At 40.3% G+C, this 26,748-nt stretch overlaps 2 protein-coding genes across 5 annotated transcripts in view; one reads left to right on the top strand and one right to left on the bottom strand.

Annotated features, from left to right (window-relative positions):
- Nucleotides 1–26,748, bottom strand: part of LOC124113053 — an 83,600-nt gene that overhangs the window by 12,182 nt on the left and 44,670 nt on the right. For 3 of the 4 annotated variants that reach the window (XM_048399849.1, XM_048399851.1, XM_048399852.1), the window contains 3 exons: nucleotides 26,377–26,592; nucleotides 22,549–22,659; nucleotides 144–220 (listed from right to left, as the gene is read on the bottom strand). In XM_048399849.1, coding sequence (XP_048255806.1) covers nucleotides 144–220; nucleotides 22,549–22,659; nucleotides 26,377–26,592 — 404 coding nt within the window. The remainder of the gene's footprint in view (nucleotides 1–143; nucleotides 221–22,548; nucleotides 22,660–26,376; nucleotides 26,593–26,748) is intronic. The other variant, XM_048399850.1, reaches the window with a different exon arrangement.
- LOC124113070 (putative ankyrin repeat protein RF_0381) lies at nucleotides 6,583–10,568 on the top strand. Its single transcript, XM_046473317.2, has one exon. It carries the CDS (start codon nucleotides 8,587–8,589, stop codon nucleotides 9,955–9,957), a length of 1,371 nt encoding a protein of 456 aa, XP_046329273.1. The 5' UTR covers nucleotides 6,583–8,586; the 3' UTR covers nucleotides 9,958–10,568.

The following is a 26,748-nucleotide window of genomic DNA, read 5'->3' as shown; positions in this document are numbered from 1 at the left end:
TATTAGGATTTATAATAAGGATTTCAGGATACAATTCTCAAAATGTTTATCTTATCTATTGCCTTAAAAACTTGGGTGTGTTAACTACCCACGTCTATCCACCCAGCTACAGATCTGTGAATGGTGATGACTGAGCTACAAACCTGTTGTGCAGCCTGTCGGCAGCGGAGGGGGGCGAGTGTCCGTCGATCTGCACCAGCAGGGACCCCTGGACAGAACCCTGGGGACAGATCAACTGATGAGTGAGTTGGGCTTAACTAAGTGTCATCTTGTAGTGGGAGGAATGAGGTAATGTATGCAGTTCATTACATGTTAGGCCTCTGATGGGCACACAAGTACTTGAACAAGGGTCAGGGTTAGATGGACTCGAGTACTCAACCAGGGGAGATAACTCAACTCCAATTTTCTAACATGTGTTGCAGACATGGAAGTTTTGTTTGTTTGTTTTTTAACGCAGCACTCAGCAATATTCCAGCAGTCTGTGAATAATCAAATCTTGACCAGACAATCTAGTGATTGACATCATGAGCATCGATCCTCGCAATTGGGAAACGATGACATGCATCAACCAAGTCAGCGAGACTGACCTACTGATCCTGTTAGGCACCTCTTGTGACAAGCATTGTCACCTCTTATGGCAAGCATGGGTTGCTGAAGACCTATTCTACCCCGGATCTTCATGGGTCCAGACATGAAGTGAAAAAGTACAGTGGAAGCATTTTGACTCAGATGATTCCATGGAAACAACATCCTCGATCATCCTGTGTATCATGTCCCCATTCTATTATGATAAATACCCTGGACCCATTCCCCATCATTTGTGAATAAAATTAATGTGACATTTTTGTAAATATTGATTGTCCTTGAAACATTTAGTCAATTCCCGATAGAAAAATTCATAATATTCATATAAAGTATCTAACTGTCCAAGTGAAAGTGATGAAACGTCATGCTCCATATTTGCCTATACCCAAACAAACCTATTTGGGGGCGCTGCCTAAAGCTACCAGCGCAGCAGTGACAACAGTTTTCATTGGCTGTTACGTTTGCCGTGTTTATCTATCTTGTGATTCTAGGCCGATATACATGTGCTGTTTCTATTAATCCTACAAAAATTACAATTGTGCATACATTGTGTGAAACAACTCTTGATCTTGTGAATAATTAAGATAACAATTAAACATCGGTAACTAACTGAGTTTGATAACTAACATCCTGTTTGGGAAATAAAACACCAGTTGCCCTTGGTCCTATTCTACATAATAACTACCCATCTGGGATGAATCCCTTGAGTAAACAACTGAAGGCATCTTCGTGTTGTTAATCATAAGGATGAGCAGACAGAAAAAAGACATTTTGCATCACAAAACCCGAGGCAGAAGCAGGCAAACTGGGCATCAGCACAATCATCAAGAACGTTGAAATTGCGCAGCACGTCAAACACCAGGAACCCGTTTTAACCTCCAGCAAGGGGATTCCCCGCAGTGGAGGAATTTTTCATTTGGGAGATGATTTTGCCTGTTGTTTTTTTATCTTCTGTTTTCTGCCATTTCCGTTTTTCAAACTTAATTTTGGTGAAGCATTTGTGATTAAGTATGCCCTAAAGCCATTTTGACCATATACTTGTCCTTTAATTGAGTATTCAGTGCCCAGTAAGTTTAACATTTGAGACATCCAGCTAATGCCTTGTTGTTCCGAATTTCCAAAGTTTAAATTATTAATAACATCCTCACATCTGAAAACACACAATGTTTTTATCCTAACAGTACTGTAACCATGGTTATAACAAACTCCAAGGGACTGACATTTGTTTATCATATCCATAGTTCGTTACTCACAAACCATGTCTGATATGCTTTACTCATACACACTATTCATATCAGTTACAGAATGACTTTGGCAATCAAGGAAAGTGTGGGAGAAGGTTCATGACAAATACCACATCAACTGGTCAGCCTTCTGATCATCTCATAGGTGCATTTAAAAAAATGACAGTTGACTTGCTGATTAAGATCGTTAAACAATGGCTGTAGATTAATGAACACATGCAGGAGAGATGACAGTAGTGCTGCTTATAGGTGTGAGTGTTGATTCACCGGTGATTGGGAGTAACACCAGTGAGGTTCACTACCCTGTTAACATGCTGTAGTGACAACAGGGTAACTGCATGTACACTCTCTGAGTCACCGCTCATGGTGGCTGACACAGACTGAGTCTGACCTGGTGGTTACTTGTGTAAGAAACTATAAATCTTTTGGTCTGAATTCATTCCTTGCATGAATTTTAAGTCTAACATATAGTAGAGCAGCCAGCACTTTTGATAGTCTGTTACATGTATTACCATTATATCCATGTTCATATACCCATGACCACAATATGAGGGTACAATAGGGGTGTCCTGTCTTACTGATGTATTGACGCATTTTCACCTGACCATACATACAGGTTAGCACCCTCTTCAAGGGTGATTTGGACTTTCAAGGACTGAGGTATCAGGGAGCTGCTAACTGATTATACAACATGACAATGACATGACATGACGATGCAAAACGGTGAACCGATATTTGCTCCCATCTCGTCCTCAGCGTGTTGCGCGTGCTGAGTCGCTTCAAAGAATCACAACCCGCAGAAACAATAGACACACTCCATTATAATAGAAGATACAGCATACACCCATGTTTATTTGTTGTTTAACGTCGCACTCAGCAATATTCCAGCTATATGACGGTGGTCTGAAAATCATCGAGTCTGGACAAAACAATCCAGTGATTGACATCAGGAGCATCGATCTACGCAATTGAGATAAAATGACATGCATCAGCCAAGTCAGCGAGCCTGACTACCCGATCCCGTTAGTCGCGTTCTGACAAGCATAGTCGCCTCCTACCCATGTATCAGTTCATGTTTTAAGGACGTATCTATTCTAAAAATAAAAAAAAGTAACCTTCACAATGTTTTGAAATAACCAGCCTGACAACTCCTGGGGCCCAGCTTAACATACCGCCTATCACGAAACAAAATGCTAAATCTGATTGCACGATACTATCAGAACAAGATTCAATCAACAAGTCATGCAAGATGCACACAGACTGGTTGACAGCACCAACCTCTTGCAAAAACAGCACAAACAAAGTGTCTCTCTATCTGCCATATTGTGACTGGAGTATCACGATATGTACTGATGCAGGAGTGAGGCATGTCGTACGTGGCACTTCCCTTCATGAAAAGCCTTCATAAAAATAACATATTGCTGGGTCCTCTGACTGCCTATGGATCAAAAGACCAGTGTATAATCTATTCCAAAATATTTTTGTCAAAGCCTTTTAAGTACATATACGTATATCCGTCTAACAATAAATATAACAAGTATAATGCACTTGAATAAATATTTGTTGTAAACCTCAACAGAGAGCCCCTTTCTTTACAGACTGCACGCAACAAACACCCACAATGGCTATTGTGCTGGGCCCTTCACGGCCGTCTATTACCAAGTCCTGCACACAGCCCACAAACTATTCTCCAGTGTTGTCAAAGAGCTTGGCTTCTTATAACACCCCGTGTTTTGACAGGGATGACTGTTATCAAACTGTGATATCTCTACAAGGTGAAACCCTCTCTTATCTATTTCAAAGATTTTTTATATTGCATTAAGATTACTCCTATGGACTTACAAAGGGTTAGCAAAATAAGACTATGTGGGTATTAAACCCAATCCTGCGTGTCCTCAATGTACTGTAGAGTGCTGTAGAAGTGAGTGAGTGTTATTGTGATAGTAGGCTTTGAGTTTGAGCTACAATAAATAACACTTTATCTGAGTGATACATCACTGACTATCCAGTGTATGATAAGGGGTGGTAGGGTAGCCTGGTGGTTTAACGTTCGATTGACATGCTAAATGCCTGGGTTTGATTCCCCACATGGTTACAATGTGTGAAGCCCATTTCTGGTGTCCAAGCTGTGATATTGCTGGAATATTACTGAACGCGGTGTTAAACTGAAGTCACACACTCAGTCAGTATATAATACAGTCAAGTCCTGTTAATCCAACACTCGTTAATCTGATAATAAGCTTTATCCAACACTAATGATGGGAACCAATTAAATCCATGGTATTTAGACCTGTTAATCTGATAGTCTTGCACTCTGACTCCGACACACCTAATTTGCAGTCGATTGTTCAGTCTTGTTAATCCGACACAGTGATCAGCTTACTCCGTGGCTATCTGCCTGTGAGAACACAGCTCACAGCTAGTGGCTACATATTGAAATGGCTGCAGATATAAACTTGCTTCAGAAATAACAATTAATCTTTTAAATAAATCAAACAAGACTAAAGACATCTTTAGACTAATTTGTGAAATCATTTTAAAATCAGGTGTAAGTGCTACACAAAGATCTGTCACATTCCATTACAGATCACATCAGAGCAACCTTTTGCGAACTTTGACCAAACAATGGAATGACTAACAGGAAGTCCACACTAACCATCATTCTCAAGTTTTGCAGCACTTGTTTGAAACTGGCGACTTTCATTCCAGAGAGTATCTCCATTTTACTGGGCTACCCATAACAATGGCCGTCCAATCACATTACACTATTATCTCTTTTTTTCATATCACCAGTGCTCGCCATGTAGTCAGTTGTTTCAGAAACATCTGGGAACATCTTGCAGTATGAGGACTTTTCACCTGTTTTAACACTCATGAAATCTCTTCTGAGGAGATAAAATATATAGATTTTGAATTAACACCTATGCCAAACTTGCGTTCACAACAGATGTTTTGATTGGTTGTTGATTTCAAGCTGGTGAGTGAGGGACATTGTGTGGTAAGTTATGACAGGAGAGATGGAGCTGTGATGTCACTTCCTGAACAAACCTCTGGCACAACGGAGTCCAGGGTATTTATCATAATAGAATGGAGGTATAATATGATGAGTAATATATACCCACGTAACATGTTTTCGAGCCTCCTCTCTTTTCAAGCCCCAAAACAATAAGCAAGTAAGAAACGATGCGCTTAATGACATAGTTAAGGAGGACGCTTCAAAGCCCACTGAAGACATCAAAGAGTTCTCCACTCGTCTTTGAAGTTATGTCATGAATTAAGCTACACGAGGTAAGATTTTCATTAAGTAATGAAAACATACCTCAAAACTTACTTTTTCACTGATGCACATTTTAAGCAAACTTGATCTGATGATAGTTTTGTAATGTGACTAATGTCATGTGACTGATCATGTTGTGCAGCTATTTTTACCTTGACTGTCATGGAGGGGCTTGAAATCAGGTGATGGCAACAGTATGACACCTGATTGTCTTGTCTCGCTTGGTGAGGCATTATCACAACTTAATTGACAAGCTATGGTCATTTTACTATCCAGTTGGAAGCAGAATTAAATGTTCTCAAAAGTAAGACTAAATTTTAGTGTATTGTGATTGTCATTAGACACATAATGAGAAGTCCTTCTTCGGGGGTCGAAAACACAGTATGCAAGGATACAAATAATTACTCTTGATGAAGGGTCGGGTCCGAAGGTCATTGTTTTCGCATGTTTACCTTGTCAAGAGTAATCTTTCATTTTGTTATTCCAAAATTCACTTCAAAGTTTATGAAGTCTTTAAACCGTCCTCTGTTTAATTACAGTAACTTAGCTGCAAAACGTAAAATGTTCATACCAAACGCCATCTTGCTTTCTAGCAGACGAGTCAATATTCATCACAGGTCAATACTGATCATGTGACGAGTCAATATTCGAGGTATTTCACGAAAATCCCATGATTTCGGGGTCACCATTGAAATGTATTGTTTCATCATGTGATACAGATTTACCAATGGAATTGCAAGATTCTTAGAGGTTTAACAATCCAACATACTGCAAAATATGTGAGTTTTCCTTGCATGATTTACTAAAGTGATGCATGTTGTATCTGAAGATACTGGGATACTGACATACATCACATCACCTCACTGGCTACACAGTGTCCCTGACCACTACATGGCCTCTGTGGAGGAAACAGTTATGACAGTCACCAGCCGTGTATGATAGAGACAATAACCTGCACAGAAACAATGACATATATCTCATCACCTCACTGGCTACACAGTGTCACTGACCACTACATGGCCACTGTGGAGGAAACAGTTATGACAGTCACTAGCCGTGTATGATAGAGATAATAACCTGTACAGAAACAATGACATATATCTCATCACCTAGCTGGCTACACAGTGTCACTGACCACTACATGGCCACTGTGGAGGAAACAGTTATGACAGTCACCAGCCGTGTATGATAGAGACAATAACCTGCACAGAAACAATGACATATCACAACACGGGGTGGTGGGTGGTTCTTGTTTCCTAATAAAAAAATTCCTCCTGTCTCATGGAATATTGACCATGAAAACCTGGAGACACAACTTTAAACTCATTCAGCCTAATAATAAAATATCACTTTTTAAATTTTTCCTTTTTGACCAAACAATGACAAAGGAAAATCATGATAATATACACCATTAAATGGAATTGACCGTTATTAATTAGACAGGCAGTCTCCTAAAACATGAAGATTATGAATTGGAAAGATTTACCTCCAGGAGTTACATCTGACATTATAGCTTAGACGCAAGTAACAACCACACAGATACAAACAACACTGCAAAACAGTCAAAACATTCGCGCTTTGTATATGATCCTGTTAGTGACCTTATAAAAAAGAGACTGTCAGTCGAACATTAATCGCAGGACGTGAGAGGAGTAATTGGCAATTCATTGACTGAGATACATCAAACTTCAGCAGTGACAGACAGATCCCACAACAATGAGATTACACCTCAAACATAATTCACGAGTTATTGACTGAAATTGACAACTGACTCCATAATGCAATAAGCAAAGATAAAGATTGATTAGATCAATCAATAGTCAATTCTTAAGGCAATGTGAACTACATATAAGAACATAAGCACAGATCTCTGGCTCGTCACACGACTTAGATCCGCTTCATAACATCAACAAGGAAATTAACAACACAATAACACAACCTACATCTGAAATACGTCTTCGGGCTACTGTCTATATCACACAGCAGGGGCGGAGGCTGATGAGTAATTAATAATCAATCGCAACAAGTCTTCCGCTGTCAAGTTTATTGATCAAGATCTCAGATTACTTAATCCCTGTCCTATGAAGACTCAACACGGCAATCAGAGGATATCAGATCTCCGCTGCAATGGGTGTCTGTGAAATGAACGCGATATTGACAACCCTCTAGCACAGTGAAACCAAGGCCCCATTGTGGTACCCTGACAGCCCGGCCAAGCAGAACCATCCTGGCACCAGTATCACAACTGCCACAAACACAAGTGTAAGGACATTCTGTTCACTGAAACCATACAAGGGGAAACTTGTCACCTGAGCACACCCCTACGCCTCGGAGCGGCTACCAGTTTCTTTTATCTACAATCTTTACAATGCTTGGTCAAACATGGGCCTGGATTATTGTAAATCCAAGCAAACAGACAGTACATATCATAGTCAGGATTTGACATCCACTAACCGAACATGTGGATAATAAAATTGACGATCAAATCATTGGTAGCAATTACTAGCAACAGGTCATGAATAATGGATCCGAATTTTCCCATTGCATACATTGCTATCAATCTGGATGGAGTTTGACCCTTTGGATGAATAGCCATCCCAACTATGTCGGGGTGCTAATGTGACCAGTCATTGGGAGGGACACGCATGAACCATGGAAAGGGTGTTCGGTGAATGTTATTTACCTGTCAGGTATGAATTGCCTTGTGGTCATAGAGACAGCAGGTGACAATTATGGAATCATATCTGCTGTGAAAGCCTCCATTGAAATGGTAAATAAAGAATTCCAATACAGCAAGATTGAGCTATTGAGGACGAGTGTCTAATGCTATTGGCGTGGAGTACACCACGACACGTCAACTGTCTGAGAACAGCTCAAGTGATCTCCAGTTTATGTGATACCTATGTTATCTTATACGGCTGTGATAAATCTCTGTGTCCAGTGTTCTGGTATCTGTAAAGCTGGTATATAACTTCTGATTCAGTGGAAAGGAGGAGTTCACTGGGATGACAGGGATGTCCATTTCATCCACTGGGAAATCAACATTATGAAATGTGAAATCGAGTGTAAGCAACAACATCCTTTTTCTATTTGTGGAGTAAATTTGTGCTAAAAAGATTCAAGTCCTGTACTCAGAATGGTGATTGATTCAGTTTAATGTGGTGACCAGATTATTGATGACATTCAAGACAGGACACTTAAGTGCACTGACGTCGTCAATGACAACTCTATCACACTTCACAACCGTTGAAATCATGGACTGCTGCAGTCCTTGTATACATGTCTTAGACGAACTCAAACTTGTCAATCTCAAAGAAACTCATTCTTGATTGATCTTGAAGCATATCTAATCTTTGTGTATATACAGGAGCCAATATACGGATTAGGCTTGTAATCATTCAAGATAACTAATGGATTATTGTGCACAAACTAAAATACTTGGAGTAAGTCAATAAATAAGTTTTATATTCTGTTATCAATATGAAGAATTACGACCAAATTGAAAAGTTGGCGGAACAGTTTGCCAAACTTATTATTGCAGGAAGTGAAAGTGATATCCGTGAAGCGCTGGAGCATTATGGGAAGGAAAGTCGTGAGCTTTGCTCCACAATTATCAGCAATGGAAACACGGGAATTCATATACTTGCCCAAAGACATAAACCATCGCTCATCAAGATGGTACTGGACAAGGGAGTGGACATTAATGCCAGGAACAATTTTGGTTTTACCCCCCTGTACGTCGCACTGTTCTACGGAAATGTAGAAACGGCCAAATTCCTGATGCGATGTGGTGCAGATGTGAATATGTTGTTGTCAAGAAAATCTCGAACATCTCTCCTCCATAAATTAACATTTGCGAACAGGCTACAAGCCGTTCAGCTGTTGATTGAACATGGAGCAGACGTCAATGCCAAAGACAAAGAGGAAAGGTCACCTCTACATCTTGTGATGGTTAAAGGGAACACGAAGATGGCCACACTGCTGATTGACAGTGGATGTGATATTAATTCAGTGGATGAGCAACAGAAGTCCCCTCTTCACACAGCTCTCTTGTGCAAGAACACAGAAATGGCCAAGCTTTTGATACACACAGGAGCAGACGTGACCATCCGGGACCGATGTGGGATGACGCCGCTACATCTGTCAGTGATGGCAAAGTTCATGGATATGGCCAAAATGATCATCAAAAGAAGTACCATGAACATCAACACCAAGGAAAAGCTGATGGGTAGAACCCCCCTCCATTTAGCATGTGCGGACAACAACCTCAAGCTCGCTTCACTTCTGCTTGAGAACGGAGCAGACGCAACTTTGACGACGAATTTCAGGAAATCTCCTCTCCATTTAACAGCCCTGTGTGGTGGAGCGGATACGACAGCTCTCCTTCTGCGTTACACAACCAATATAAACATCCTGACAACAAACAACAAAACACCCCTGCACATCGCAGTCCAGGAAGAAAATTTCAACGTGGCTCTTCTTCTGATTCAGGCAGGTGCAAACATCAACCTTCATGATCTACATGGTTTGACTGCCCTTCACTACACTGCCCAGTCAGGCAACATGGAATGTGCCAGGCTACTCATCCGGTATGGGGCAAACGCAAATGACTCGGACACCAGGCAGATGACACCATTGCATATGGCCATCCAGAATGGTCATATTGAAGTGGCAAAATACCTCATCCGAGCTGGTGCACGTATTACCATGACGGATGAGGACAACAAAGTTCCCTTTGACTATGATGAGACAGGAGAGGTGAAGGCCTCGTATGAGAGGATGCAGGCACGGTTGCAGAGGAAACGGTCGCTGGAGGCAGCAGCTGCTGCCGTAGCTCAGACTATAGGATGACGAGAGCAGTGATGCTGATAGAATGTTGACTGTTAAATTTTGTCAGGAACTATCTACTATAGCTGATGTTTCACACACATGGAAAAGTGTGTCCTATTTTCTTCAAGGTAAAATACTTAAATCAGTAACACAATATAGTGAATTCTTTTTCATAATTTAACTTAAGTCCTGCGACCATAAAGCTGTATGATTTAAGCCATGGTTCAAACAAGCCAAGTGCTTATATAAAGACCCTAACATTGCTGGCAGGACGCAATGGGTATAGGCTGGTGAAATCAATAAGACACACATGGAAATACTACATTTTGTATTTGTGACAATGGGCTTGGATAGATTTGCAGATTTCATACATCAGATTTGATCTTAAAAGAGTTCAATTTCAATGTTTCAAAATTTTGGCTATGCTAAACATATTACATATGTGATCATTAGTTAGAAAGCTGATTATGTGGAAATACATGTACAGAGTTAATGCCAGTATGTCCATATGCCAATCTCATTAAAATCAGATCTTAGTTCTCGCTATTGCTGAACAAAGATCTGAGGACATCCCATTACGGGTCACGTCAGAACGACCTTTCATCCAACCAATCAAAGCGTCGCTTACCAGTTCATGAAAGTGACAGTCGGAATGTGTTTTCATGCAACCTCGAAAACGTTATCACGGGGTATTCCGAACGACAGTTACGGCCCGTACGACTGATTCCGTCAAAATTATCGTCTATCTCTCACTTCCGTGGGTCAAACATTTGAATGGAGGAGGTGTTGCACAGTACATGGCATGTACTGTCATACAATCTCAACCATATATTAGACATTTCGGAATGTTTGTTTGTTCAGTTTTCAAACTTTTAATCGAGAACTGTGCCAACATATTTTTCACGCATATTCTGAAATGGAAGTCGCCAGGTTGAAACGAATACCGTAAAGCTCGAGAAAGCTGATTTCTAATTGGCTGATGTTTAGTCATTTCAGTGGTTGGTCAAAGTTCGCAAAAGGTCGTTCTGACATGACCCATAATGGCATGTCCTCAGATCTTTGTTTAGCGGCAACAAACTTAGATCTGATTTTAATGAGATTGGTCCATATGCCTTCATTTCTGAGCTAAACAGTGGCAATTAATGAGTGAGTGAGTATTGTTTTACACTGCATTTAACAATATTCCATCAATATCACAGCGGGGAATAACCAGATGGGCTTCACACATTGTACCCATGTGGGGAATTGGACCTGGGTCTTCGGCATGACAAGCGAAGGCTTTAACCATTAGGCTACCCCACCACCCTGGCAATGATTGGATCATGCTTAAACTGAATTTCAAAACAGAAAACTGTGTCAATCATTATTATTGTACATATGTGATTCTCAAATGTACCTCTTATGTTCAGCAACTATATTAGTTTCCTCTTACAATTTTTAGCTGATTGATAAATTTTGTCATATTCATCCATGTACTCTGTATGCATGATTTGTTATCAAGAATTATATATTTTACATAATAAATATTTCTCAGAATGTATTTTTGACTGTTGTTTGGGGTAGCATTATGAAACATATCACTTCCCAGACAACTACATATCACCTTGAGTTAATAACATAGGACATCATTTTGCCATTGTACAGAAATTACTGTTCACAGATATCCCCATCAAAAAACAATCCTGTAACCTACCTGTAATAAAACCTAAACCATGCCTCCTTTGTCTTGGACTGTATACGGTATATTAACAAGCTGAATTGTTAGTGGAACACCACTTGGCAATGACAGATCTTCCTTTGTCCCCTTCATTTCCCTTGATGGTAAAACAATGTCACGTAAAATGTGTCGCCAGGAGCATCAGAACCAGTGAAGTCTGCACCGAAGACTAAGGGATGTAGTCTTCTGCCATGACAACATGGAAAACATTGAATGACATTAAGAACTAAAAACTTACTTACATCCGAACCAATAGTTCATCCATTTATGAACAATGAAATATGTTTTAGGCAACATGTTTTATGTTATTCTATGCACTGTGGGCTGTGGGGACACGCTAGGGCTATGTCTGCTTATAAATGATCCATCAACATGGGCAAGTAATATTTAGGTGATTGATGATGTATGAATTGCATACTTGTCCCAGAACATGCATTTCATACCCTGTGTAGGAAGAGAGTGAGGTGCACGTGCGAAAGGCTCAGGGAACAGTTCCCACAGATCACACAGTGTTCTCACAGTTAAGCATTGAGTTCTTGAATATCTTACGAAATATGGTTATCAAAACACTGTTGTTTAAACATTTTAGGCGCTAAGGTCCTTTGAATGTTAGCCATGTTACTGAAAGGTCAGAGCTCTCGGACCATGGTGTGTAATCTTTCAAATGTTTAGTTTCAGTCTAGTCCTGGTGCTCTAACCTATACTTTATGTTTCTGACAAAATTAATCTTTGTTTTTTGAAAACCATAAAATGGTTTGCTATTCCAATCAACAAGACATTTTAGGTGACACTTTTCATTTTTCAATTAATGGATTGACTAGCTTGAGGCAATAGCCACAATTAATGGATTGACTGGCTTGAGGCAATAGTCACAACTAATGGATTGACTAGCTTGAGGCAATAGTCACAACTAATGGATTGACTAGCTTGAGGCAATAGCCACAATTAATGGATTGACTGGCTTGAGGCAATAGCCACAATTAATGGATTGACTGGCTTGAGGCAATAGTCACAACTAATGGATTGACTAGCTTGAGGCAATAGTCACAACTAATGGATTGACTGGCTTGAGGCAATAGCCACAATTAAAGGATGAAAATGGTTGCTTGTTTTTCTATTTGTCCATCTGCTCTGTAATGGAAGGAAAATAGTATACAAATTAGTAAGGACTGGTGCAGGTAAAACATCTAATACAAAGAACAAACAGGCATGAATGTTCTCAGGTAGCAGGTTAAAAGTTTGGTGTCAGATAAAAGTCATCTTCCCGAGGCAAGGGAGTAACTGACTCTGAAAGTCCAGTATCCACTATTGTTGGAATTTCTGGGCTCAATTGTAGCACCACCAGTGGCTATTATGAGTTATGTCCCTTCTATGTCCCTCCTATTGACCAATCAGATTGCAACTCTCATATCACTTGTATTTGCTTTAAACCAAAAGTTGGCACCCAGTCAAAACGATCTGATTGATGATCAACATGTAGATTGGAACAAAACAGATCTTACCTCACAAAGTGCACCAAATCGTGTAAGCACCTTGATTAAAGTCATGAAAAATCTGGAAAATATCTCTAATGTCCAGTTGATGGTACACATTCTTTGGAAATCCTGCAGTCGACCGAAATCTGCACGTTGAAATTCATGTTGTTTATGAAACGGTTGTCAATTTGGATTGGACCATGCATAGACTTGCTAGTCCAGCCAAAATTTAGCTCCATAATTGCAGCCTAATCTGGCAAGGGTGAAAACTGGACTTTTACAATAAGTTAACTCCCTTGCCATGAGAAGATGGATAAAAGTATCAATTACTGAACAGTTTTAACAATTTATCCCTCAATAACACAACCTTACAGTTATGCAGTCCGGATCAAACCATAACCTGTGAACATCCAACAGTTGTTTCCTTAAATCCGAAAAAAATATAAAACAATCCACAAGGTCAAGTGAAGAAAATAAATCTACAACAATTTCACAGACACAACTTATGTTCACTTTCATATCCACCTACCCTAGCCATGCAGGACAACCTGAGCTGAAGATAAAACTAATAACGGTATGGCTTTAGTGGCCTTAATTGGAACTAAAATGTTTGTATATAAGAAATTAAAATACAAAATATCAGTGGCATAGCTCTGTTTTAGATACGTTGCACTGGCCTGCTCGTGTTTGATCAGTGTTACGAGTATCAAATATGAAAATAATTTCCCCTAGCTTTGCCCCTGTACATCATCAAATTTGAGGGACCGGTCATTTATTATAGAGGGCTGAAGGTGGGGTGGGGTGGGGTGGGGTGGACTGAGATTGGCCTTAGGACTGTATCATATTCGGCTGAGCCCCACCCACTCTATGTAACATTTTTTCATGCCCCCATCACACACATATCGAATGATCAGTCCCTAAATAATGGAATCAAATTTACATCATTTATATTTGAAAAACCACAATTGTGTCATTTTTCATGCCCCCCCACAAGTTGTGATAAATTTTGGCACCCCCCCCACCCCCCTTGCGCTGTGTCATTTTTTCATGGGCGCCCCCACCTCCCCCTCCCAATGTTACTGGCCGCCCCACCCCCCTATAATAAATGTCCAGTCCCTAACCTGAAGCTGACCTCTTCACCAAATGTAAACATATTGACACTTACTGTACAAAGGAGCATAAGTATGTACAAGTTTTGATTACATGTTACATGATGTAAGCACACATAGGAACATTGTGTACACATATTACAGCATGCAGCCGGAGACATTAATCATATATTATCCGACAGTACGTGTGATAAACAAGACAGGAGGCCCTGGTACCAGACTACAAACGTGTTCAATACACTGCTATGTACGTGCCATGTGCACTGACATAATGACATGTACATACAACCCTACTACATTCCATCAGCCATAATTTCACAGACGTGGCAGCTATAAGAGCTCAAACACTGTGAAGACCACATCCGGATTGCTACCTACGACTTAAGGAGGCATGTAAACACAATATGAAAAGTACACACGACTTAATCGAATCTGTATCAGGGCCTGCTGAACAATAAACTCGCCAATGTCAGTGGTTGAGTGTTTGGGCAGGAACTCGATCGCCCCTCCCTTGACATTTCAAGACACACAAGTATAGACAAAGAGGCCTGAAGAGGCCGCCGAAATCAGCAAATGTATGCCACTGTATGTAGACATGAAATATGACCCAACATGAAATGAACCATCACTTGAAGGACATCGGATAAGATTCACAGATAGCTCATTAACCAAGCAGTAGTACATGTACTATAATTAAATCTGTGTCTCCCTTCCCCTTGTGACCAGCTTCTCTTGCATGACTAGCAAACTCCACAATTAGGCTGATCCTCGTCGTGGATAAAACATATTCATCTGATATGGGGTACAAATAAGTATGTCTTTGTTGGAATGGAGAGATCTCATATCATGAGCACACCAATTCTTGTTAATGCTGCAGTGTTTCACTACAAAGGGGCACCGCATGGCCTGAGTCTATGACATGGGTAGCCGGCAGGGTGTAGGTGTCAGACAGCCTTACCACCTACCCCCGCTCCAACTGTGTGTCCAGTTATTTGTAAACTGTCTGTCACACGGACCAGGGTGCCGTTGTACAAAGCGATCTTAGCAATAAGGTGATCGTAACGCCCATACCTTAACATAGACTTACGACAGTCGGAGCGCTGAGGTCGTAACTCCCATACCTTAACACAGGCTTACGACAGTCATAGCCCTAAGGTTGTTTTGTACAACAGCACCCTGGGGTCATTAGGAATATTAGTCCTGACAATCTGTCCCAATATCAAAACTCAAATCATTAGATGCAGAACACTAAACACACACTTTCAGCCCCAACTCGTATCATCACTTACACATTTCTGTGTTTGCAAATGAAGAAAGAGAGTGGCATCCTTTGGATACCCCACCATTTGGCATTTTGCCCACCCTTACAATGTACTCTCAACTGAGCCTAAGACCACAACTACCCAATACTAACTTATTACCCCATCACAAAAAACTTGACATTCAGTGCGTGATAACAAAGTAAGGACTAGCTATGGGATCTGCATTAGGACTGACGAGTATCCGAGTACCTTACCAGGGGAGATAGCTCAGTCAGGCAGACAATAGTGTATGTAGGCCACATATTTTTACTTGTTTCACGGATCTGTCAACTGTAAATTTTGGTGAAATAGAAAAACCAAATAATGCAGAATTTGGTCTTTTTTTATCTTGCCAATAAGCTGATAGCGTATGGCATCCAAAACATATTTTCTAAAGTAGGACCCACAGAAGTGGACATATATGAAACAGGGGAGTCAAAATAAACGTTGTTGTTGTTGTTGTTCCTGAAATTGATAGGATGCAAAGATGCACAACAGTCGCATTGCATTGCTTGAGGCAACAGATGTATTGCAGGCCCTACTCCCACATTAAACCATTTATAGTTTCTTAAACCCAGCCGATCCTAAGTGAAGGAGAAAATAAATGAATTACTTCTTTGTAAAATAACTGCTAATTGATTTATGATATTTATCAACACTGTTTATTTGACCATATACTGTCAAATATTTGTAACGAATGGCATCGCAGGCTATTACACTCAAACATGAAATGGATTTCATTTTCATTTGAACCACATTCACACACTTTACATGTCATATTCACACTTTTACCTCTCATGTCACACTTTTACCTCTCATGTCACACTTTGACCTCTCATGTCCCACTTTGACCTCTCACGTCACACTTTGACCTCTCATGTCACACTTTTACCTTTCATGTCACACTTTTACCTTTCATGTCACACTTTGACCTCTCATGTCACACTTTGACCTCTCATGTCACACTTTGACCTCTCACGTCACACTTTGACCTCTCATGTCACACTTTTACCTCTCATGTCACACTTTTACCTCATGTCACACTTTGACCTCTCATGACACTTTGACCTCTCATGTCACACTTTGACCTCTCACGTCACACTTTTACCTCTCATGTCACACTTTGACCTCTCATGTCACACTTTTACCTCTCACGTCACACTTTTACCTCTCACGTCACACTTTGACCTCTCATGTCACAATTTTACCTCTCATGTCCCACTTTTACCTCTCATGTCCCACTTTGACCTCTCACGTCACACTTTTACCTCTCATGTCACACTTTTAACTCTCATGTCACACTTTGACCTCTCATGTCACAATTTCACCTCTCATGCAACACTTTTACCTCTCACGTCACACTTTTACCTCTCATGTCACACTTTTACCTCTCACGTCACACTTTTACCTCTCATGTCACACTTTTACCTCTCATGTCACTGTTTTACCTCTCACGTCACACTTTGACCTCTCACGTCACACTTTGACCTCTCATGTCACACTTTAGTGGCATTGCATGTCACTTTTACCTCTCATGTCACTGTTTTACCTCTCACGTCACACTTTTACCTCTCATGTCACACTTTTACCTCTCATGTCACACTTTTACCTCTCACGTCACACTTTTACCTCTCATGTCCCACTTTGACCTCTCACGTCACACTTTTACCTCTCATGTCACACTTTGACCTCTCATGACACACTTTTACCTCTCACGTCACACTTTGACCTCTCACATCACACTTTTACCTCTCATGTCACACTTTTACCTCTCATGTCACACTTTTACCTCTCATGTCACACTTTAGTGGCATTGCATGTCACTTTTACCTCTCATGTCACTGTTTTACCTCTCACGTCACACTTTGACCTCTCATGTCACACTTTGACCTCTCACGTCACACTTTGACCTCTCACGTCACACTTTTACCTCTCACGTCACACTTTGACCTCTCACGTCACACTTTTACCTCTCATGTCACACTTTTACCTTTCACGTCACACTTTTACCTCTCATGTCACACTTTGACCTCTCATGTCACACTTTAGTGGCATTGCATGTCACTTTTACCTCTCATGTCACTGTTTTACCTCTCACGTCACACTTTGACCTCTCATGTCACACTTTGACCTCTCACGTCACACTTTGACCTCTCACGTCACACTTTTACCTCTCATGTCACACTTTTACTTCTCACATCACACTTTGACCTCTCACGTCACACTTTTACCTCTCACGTCACACTTTGACCTCTCATGTCACACTTTGACCTCTCACGTCACACTTTTACCTCTCACGTCACACTTTGACCTCTCATGTCACACTTTTACCTCTCAAGTCACACTTTTACCTCTCACGTCACACTTTGACCTCTCATGTCACACTTTTGTGGCATTGCATGTCACCTTAGTAAACATACATTTCTTCTTACATTCATCTGATTAATGAACCTTTCATAACATTCAACATTTAAAAATGATGTAATTTCTTTATTATTTCTCAGATGCAATGCATATGCTGTTTATCACAATAGGTGTTTTTAGGTTAGTTAGTCTTACAACTAGTACTACTTTCATAAATGTTTTCCTATGTTGACAGAGTTTTTCCCAAGTCATGCTGACATGTGGAACAAGCTTTCCGCTCATCTCCAGAACACAAGTTTCAGATTGAATTAAAAACATTCCTCATCCAAAGACAAAGAGCTAATGACTTAGTGCCTCTGAACAGTTCTCTGGATGTAGGCCTTATATTCATGCCAAACTTGTTGTTATTTGACATTGGCAACCAGTGATTTAAATGCCTCCCTTTGTTCTGTAGATCTACAATTCCATGGCTAGTGTGTCCTGTCATGACTAAGGGATGTAACTCTGCGAAGACAATTGCTGCAAAGTGTGGACCATGCCCTGGCATGTGGTTGAAGCACACTCCAAGTGAAATATTTAATATGGATACCAGTACCAACTGAACCAATGACAGGAGGCTCTCAATACACGTCACAAACAGATAGACATATTAGACTGTAGGCAACATAGACATGATAGACAGAGACAACATAAATAGACATGATCATGACAACAGAAACTCACAACAACGATTACCCAGGTATTTAGAAGAAGGTCAGGACATTAACCATTAACGGACACAATGGCCAACAGGTTCAAGGGGCAAGTCCACAGTCTACTACTGACAATGTCGCTCTACCATTTGTGTTGCTCTATTTCTGGTGTAACATGTCAAAGGGGGCACACTTTCAAAATGTACGATAACTCAGTAGTGTCAAATATTACCATATAGTAAAACATTTATTAGAATTGAAAGACTAGTCATTGTTTGTGCTGAACATAATTTTGCTATAACATAACACTCAGTGCAGTGTAAACTCCCGCATGGATGTATGAAACATTCAATACACCGGTGATTCACTACAAGTTCTATTCACAACATCTAACTACTGTGGAGGGAGATCTACAAGGACACCTAGGAACGTAGAAGCTGAACAATGAGAAAGTAAGCTACACTGACGGTTGTTAACACAGACACACTGTGTGTGGTATACATACTCGCTGGCTTGTCACAGTTGCTCTTATCTGGAAATGTTGGATCAACACATTTTGGTCAAATATTTCTCAAACCTTTGATGAACCTGGAAATGCTTTTCATCCAAACAAGATTGAAAACTACTTCAGAAAATCTGATGAAATAATTATACAAATGTAATATTGGTACTTGATGCAATTAACATTTAAAAGTAATTGCGGTAATTATAGACATCAATTTTATAGTGCGTGAATGTTGTTCAGTAATATAGCTATCACAACATCTTGTAAGTAATCAAGCTGGGACCAGATAAACCAGATGGTTGATGGCCCGAGCAAAATTCAAGATTTTGGCACATGGTCACACATTGTAACCATCTGCCTATCTGTAAGGTCTTTTGACCATCAGATCATCAGTGGTATGTTATCATTAGTCTGGGCAGTCAAACCAGTGGTTGATAGCATGAGCAACCAACCACACCATCAGACATGATGACACGCAATCACCCAAGTGACTGAGTGTGACCACCTGACCATACAGACCATCAGTGGCATGTAATCATTAGTCTGGGAAGTCAAACCAGTGGTTGATAGCATGAGCAACAGTTCATGACTGTTTGTTTGTTTGTTGTTTAACACCACACTCAGCAATATTCCAGCTAAACGATGGCAGTCTGTAAATAATCGAGAATGAGGAAAATTAATGCAGTTCATTACATGTTAGGCGTCTGATGGGCACACAAGGACTCGAACAAGGGTCAGGTTTAGATGGACTCGAGTACTCAACCAGGGGAGATAACTCAACTTCAATTTTCTAACATGTGTTGCAGACATGGAAGTTTTGTTTGTTTGTTTTTTAACGCAGCACACAGCAATATTTCAGCAGTCTGTGAATAATCAAATCTTGACCAGGCAATCTAGTGATTGACATCATGAGCATCAATCCACACACTTGGGATACGATAACATGCATCAACCAAGTCAGCAAGCCTGACCACCCGATCCTGTTAGTAGCCTCTTATGACAAGCATTGTCGCCTCTTACGGCAAGTATGGGTTGCTGAAGATCTATTCTAACCCAGATCTCCAGCTGCTCACTGTCCACCCCATGTGGGGAGGCTGGCTGTCCATTGAGTGTCTTCACACATCTAACATATAACATAGTCCTGTGTATACATAGTTGTCTATGGAGTGAGTGAGTTGGGTTTAATGCCACTTTGAACAGTATTCCAGTTATATCAGCATGTCAGTTTTATTTGGGAGGAAAGCCCAAAGTGATGCAGCTCTCAGACATTTACCACTTTGGTGAAACCCATGAGCACGGGTGTGGTGCTGACAAATTATAAACATAATCAAACCGGGATTCCAAACCACAATCATAGGTTTCTGGTGTGCTCAAGATTTAGTACATTAATGTTGTATTACAGATGAACATTTCATTCATGTGTGGCTCAGAAAAGTTAAAATTATATTAAAAATAATATTAATGATACATTTATACTACACTGTTAACACAGCGAATGATTTCCCTACACAGCCAAGTGTGAAGAGCACCTAGGGCAAAAGAATGCACTGCAACCTCCTCCTTTTCATATTTGTTTAATTAAACAGGACCTGATATTGAAGTCACTCACTCTCAAACTACTAGCACTCAAGTAGTTTTCCTCAGCAACTAGTGGATATCCATCGGATACTTGGAGATCGGCACACTATAGCTACTGCATACTCCCAAGGCCAGTCTGTGATATAGTGTTTATTGTGGTACTGTGTTACATTGCATGTGTTTATAGTTGGTTAATCAGTGTATCAATGTTATGTAGGTATATGTATGTGTATAGTTGTTTTAACCTCATCATTTGGAGGTAAAGTAGTCATGCTGTGGTGTACTCCAACATAAAGAATCAAGCCTGGACCAGACAATACAGTGATTGTTGCCATGATCATGAATCCACACAATTGGAATACGATGACATGCATCAACCAAGATAGAGCTTGACCACCGATCCTGTTAGTCGCCTCTTTTGACAAGAATAGTCACCTCATGACTTGCTGAAGACCTATCCTAACTCTTATCTCCTATTTGTCAAAAAGTTTGGTGAAATAATGTTTCATTCCTCATGAAATAGGATCTAGCTATCTAATTGGCCAGTCATTAGCTTCTAGAACCAATACAAGCCAGCATGTTTTGTTTGTTTGTTTGTTGTTTACTGCCACACTCAGCTATATTCCAGCTATATGACGACGGTCTGTAAATAATCAAGTCTGAACCAGACAATCCAGTGATTGACATCATAACCATCGATCCACGCAACTGGGATCGATGACATGCATCAACCAAATCAGCAAGCCTGACCACCAGATCCCATTAGTCGCCTCGTACGTCAACCATAGTCGCCTTTTATGGAAAGCATGGGTTTCTGAAGACCTATTCTACCCTGAATCTTCACGGGTCACAAGTCAGCATGTAAAGACATCAAGATACCACTTGCTTGTCACATCCAGTTGCCTTTGAGTAACCACACTGAGAATCTGCTTGTTGGCAAAAGTATTTCACTGCACTAAGTGTTTGCATGTAACCAGTGTAACCATGGCAACAGAAGGGTGGACAGGATCTTACAAGCTGAACATTTGTATGCACCCTTCAGTCCTTGGTTTCAAAGTGCACATGTCCAGTTTGACTCATAAAAGTGTAAACCTCGCTTTTGGCGCACATAAATTATAATGGTCTTGTAAATATCAATAGATGAAGGGGTGTGCTAATGAGAACATACTATAAGTAAATCACTTCAGCAATCTCATTAAAATCACCCCAGGCCACCCCATTACGGGTCACGTCTGACCGACCTTGCGTGAACTTTGACCGACCAATGGAATGACTGACAAGAAGTCGACATTAGCCAATCAGAAGGCAGTTTTCTCACGCTTATATATTTTGACAAATGTTCGTTTAAAAATTTGAAATCTGTACAAAAGGACATTCTGGAATGGCTAATAGATGGTCTAGATTGTGTGATTCAGTCGTTAAGCCCATAACTATCGTTCGGAATATCCCGTGTTAAAGTGTCGAGGTTGCATGATTAGAAATCACATTCTGACTGTCACTTCAATCATCTGGTAAGCGACGCTCTGATTGGACGGATGAAAGGTCGTTCTGACGTGACACCTAATGGAAAGTCCTCAGATCTTTGTTTAGCAGTTGCATGAAATAAGATCTGATTCTAGTGAGATTGATCACTTCAGGTGAATCGACATATAGTTATCTCCCCTGATTGTTCTTGAGGTAGTTATCTCCTCTTATTGTTTATGAGGTAGTAGTTATCTCCCCTTATTGTTCATGGTGCAGTTATCCCCCCTTATTGTTCGTGATGTAGTAAGTATGTCCCTGTATTGTTCATGACGTAGTAGGTATGTCCCTTTATTGTTCATGACGTCTGTTGAAGACTTCTGTCCTGTATGTCTAAGGTGAGCACCTACCTCCACTTCATCCTCCTCCTCTGCATCACCGTCGACGATGTCCATCGCCAGGCTCACACAGTCATCCAGGATCTGTCTAATGGCTGTGATACTTTTCTTGTCTCGCACTGCCTGAGAAACAAACCAACAGAATTTAGACAATTTTCTGTGAAGTATACAGTTTTATAAAACACTACACATATTCAGTGTTAGATTTTTTAAAGTAACAAAATCTACTGGACAGCCAGATTTGAAAAAGAACTGGACCTGTTATATGTTGGCATACTGGGACCCGTTCCACAAAGCGACCTTATTGCTATGAAGGCTATATTTCTGACCATATTTTCAAGTGGCCTATATGTTATCTCCCTTTGCATTCCACACAATATCACTTTCGGTTTCTTTTGACGCTTGACTGTGGTTGGTATCCTTGCATTCATTACATGTTGTGCATGTAAATAGCTTCTATGAGATTATGATGTATTATAGCTAAAATGGATAGAACTATCAATAAACCGCCCGCATGTTATCAGAAATGAGCGGGCAACTGTAACTTGACAATGCCCTCATATTGCTTGACGACAGGCATTATCACGCCCGTTGTAAGGTGGCGTCATAGGGATAGGGATAGGTGACGTTTAAAAACGTGACGTCACCTATCCCTATCTGGTTTGTTCTATGACGTTTTCATATTTGTAAAAGTGGGTCAGTGACATTTGTTGTGTGTTAATTGCAGTAAATGTTTCAAAACTGATATTGTTGTTTATATTTATTTGATAACAAATTCTATCCATTTTAGCTATAATAACAGTAACGCTATTTTTCAGGGCATTATCATTTACAGTGAGTGAGTTGGGTTTAACATTATTCCAGTTATATCGCAGTGTGTCAGCTTAATGTGTGAGGAAAGCCCGAAGTGATGCAGGTCTCAGACATTTACCACTTCGGTGAAACCCACAAGCAAGGGTATGGTGCTGACAGACCTAGAAACATAATCGGGGCGAACCGGGATTCGAACCCACAATCATAGGTTTCTGGTGTGCTCAAGGGACACAATTCTGCACAGCGAATAGCAGCACCTTAGACGACTATCATTAGACTTAGACGACCCCCTTTTATCATTTACAGAAGCCCTCGGTCTTTTCAACTGCCCTCCTTCGTCGGGCAGTTAAGGAAGACATCAAGCTTCTGCAAATGTTATAAACCTCAGAGTGTTCATTTGTATTGATCGTTAGGTTTCTTCAAACTTGAGAAAGACCCACATGAGGTTTTACTTGCGTAGAAAACCTGGGACTTACTGTGGAAGCCGGGGACTTGATTTTCCTCGTTATAAAAAGTGACATATTTCAGATCAAGTCCCTGGGTCTTCCACAGTAAGTCCCCAGGACTTCCATATCCTTTATTTTTAAAAAAACCCGCAATACTAGATTTTCTTCACTTTAATTGAAGTTGACATTTACAATGATATTCTTTGCAGGCCATTAACGGGTCGCTAAAACGATACACAAATTCATCTTCATGGGGCCGTTCTTCGTCACAGTCATCTGCATTTTTAGTTTTCGTTTGTGTGAGAAATAAATCGTCACCTTCCTCTCTCTCCCACATCTTGCCACTAAATGAAACTCGACTGTAAGCTGTCCACATTATGACAGAGACGCTCACGGGCAATGCGTGCGTGCACGACCAGCACGTGCATGACACCTGTAGTCGTCACTCAACATAGCTCAGGGATGCATTCATAGTCTCGTTATATCGCATATATAGATCCTCGTTATTGCGTATCTCAATTAGAATTAACTTTGTCGGTTTATAAGTCAGATAAAACACTTATCCTCGGTTTTGGTTGAAAATGTAAACCCGCCTGGTCGGAAAGATCCTGCGGGCCTTCGGCCCTTAGGATCTTCCCTCCCAGGCGGGTTTACATTTTCAACCAAAACCTCGGAACGTGTTTTATCCTTCACATAATGCCCTAAAAAATAGCATTACCCTTAAAATTGTGTGTTGTAGTGGGGCAGTTAGTTTTGGGTAGAGATGGAGAGAGAAAGAGATGGCAGATAACAGAGGGCTGAGCTGATTGGGTCCTTGTGTGTATGTTATTGTCAGTTGGGGCTCTGATTGCACTGCAGAATAAACGTACTGATTGTTTCATCCAGTGTTCCCAGGCGTAATTTCTACAGCTATGACTATCGTAAGCCTATGTTAAAGTACATCCTTACCCATAAGGTAAGCCAGATAGAGGGTATTTAATGTTCTATAAAGTTCTTGGAAATAACACTTTTTCTATAAATAACTCGGCTTTTCATTGGTCACAGTACTACTTTTCATCAAAACAAATAATGGTATGCATATCTGGCATCAAATTGTTAATGTTTGAAAACATAAAAATTGGCTGAAGCTGTAACATTAAGTCAACATGTGTGACTCACTTCAACTGACTTTTTCTTACTCGCCAATGTTGACTTACAAAATTGTTAACTTGCATTTGTTTAAGTTAAATACAACAACATGTTTCTTATGTTATGTTCAGATTAATGTTGTCTTGCATAAGTGTAAGTGATCCAGTATACTAAAACTGAATGGTAATAGCTAGCTATTTTACACAATCCGATGTGTCATGAAATGGTCACCTGTCTACTGTAGGGAAACATTTGTGTTTGGTCACAGCAGCAAGAAATTTGAAGGTGGTTAGGGATGGGATTTAGACGTATGCAGTAGATTTGATTATAAGTTAGAAACTAAGAATTACAGTTTATCTTGCCCTGGGGAATAATGTCATAGAGCCATCGTTTGTTTCGCTCACTTCGGATCTATGACATAAATTGCCTCTGGAAAGATAAACAGTCATCTTCTAGCTATTTATTCTATTAGAAGTTACTGATATGATCATCTTAGCGCCAAGATGGTTTTGTAGAACTGGGCGCAGGTCTAAATGAATAAATTAAGTATTGTAAAGGTTTTAAGTTTTGCGCCATGAAATTATTGCGAGTGGCTAACACTAACCTTAACTGTGACTGTTTAGATTACCAGAGATGAAAGATACATTTGCACATGATAGTTTTGATAAGTGAAAAAGCAGCATGAAGAAATGGTAACTCAGTGTCAGTCAGTGATTGTTAAACTATAGATGCATGTGTTGTTGCAGTTGACAAGGGAGGTTGGAGTAGCGTGTTTTAGAATAGACTGGCTGGCGTATGTCTGGATTTACTTGACGAGATGTGGCAGGTTAGTGAACTTACACTAACAAGACAAAGAGTGAGCACTGCATCTCTCCTACTGGTATAGAAACTGTACCCCGAATTTGAAAAGAATCCATGATGTAGTTTTAAAGTTATAGGTTGCACAAATGTCGAAGTAAAAATAAATTCTAAGTTCACAACATAAAAAAACCATCATATTTTTTCATAAAATACACATATCAAACTTTGCACTGCAACTCTTCTTTTAGTATGGAAACTGTCCCCACAATTTTATAAGAATTCATGCAGTAGTATAAGTCTCACAATGAGAGACAATGCGGAATTAGAGAAACACAGGATGTGAGGGATTATATTCATTCATGTACTGGCTGGTTTGACAATGTGTGAAAGTGAATTAAAGAAATATGCCTCTTTATGTCTTTTGTTGGTCTTCAAAAATAACTGTCATGAATCAGTTGCAAGTGTGTGTCACTCGCAGTTTTGCAGTACTTTCCTGTTCGCAAAATTTCCAGATTTACATTATTCATCCTCATGTTTGTGTATCTGCAGACTGCTACATAGGTATATAGGGTTCATACCATAAAACAACAAATACTCATCCTATAACAGCCATACTGAAACTCTACGCACCCATTATTCACAACTGACATACCTTGGCGAAGTTGTCCTGTCTGTTAAGGTGACGTGCTGATACAGCAAGTGCTGCTGCTGATGCTGCTGCTGCTGATGCTGCTGCTGCTGGGTGCCTGGACGGAGTCTGTTCTCGCACCACCCTGGCCGACTGTGCTCTGTGACTCATGTCCAGCTTTAGGTCCAGTTTCTCCTTCAGAACAGACGACATCGGTCTCGGGGGTCGGTGACTCTGTAACTGAAGCAGTAATGGTCAAAGAGTCCGGGAGCAAACATCAACCTCCGTTAACCAGCAGATTACAAACCAGACAGTGATTTACATTTCATGTTCACTTTCTTTTGTCTTGTGACATCAATAGTGTGTGTGTGGGTTGGGCTAACCACTGCTTTGAAA

The sequence above is a fragment of the Haliotis rufescens genome, unplaced genomic scaffold, assembly GCF_023055435.1.
Source record: "Haliotis rufescens isolate VD_foot unplaced genomic scaffold, xgHalRufe1.0.p SCAF_2, whole genome shotgun sequence".
NCBI lineage: Eukaryota > Metazoa > Mollusca > Gastropoda > Lepetellida > Haliotidae > Haliotis > Haliotis rufescens.
This window is presented reverse-complemented; position numbering and strand designations above follow the sequence as displayed.

Coding starts and splice junctions, on each gene's coding strand:
- LOC124113070 (XM_046473317.2), top strand. CDS start 8,587: ATGAAGAATTACGACCAAATTGAAAAGTTGGCGGAACAGTTTGCCAAA.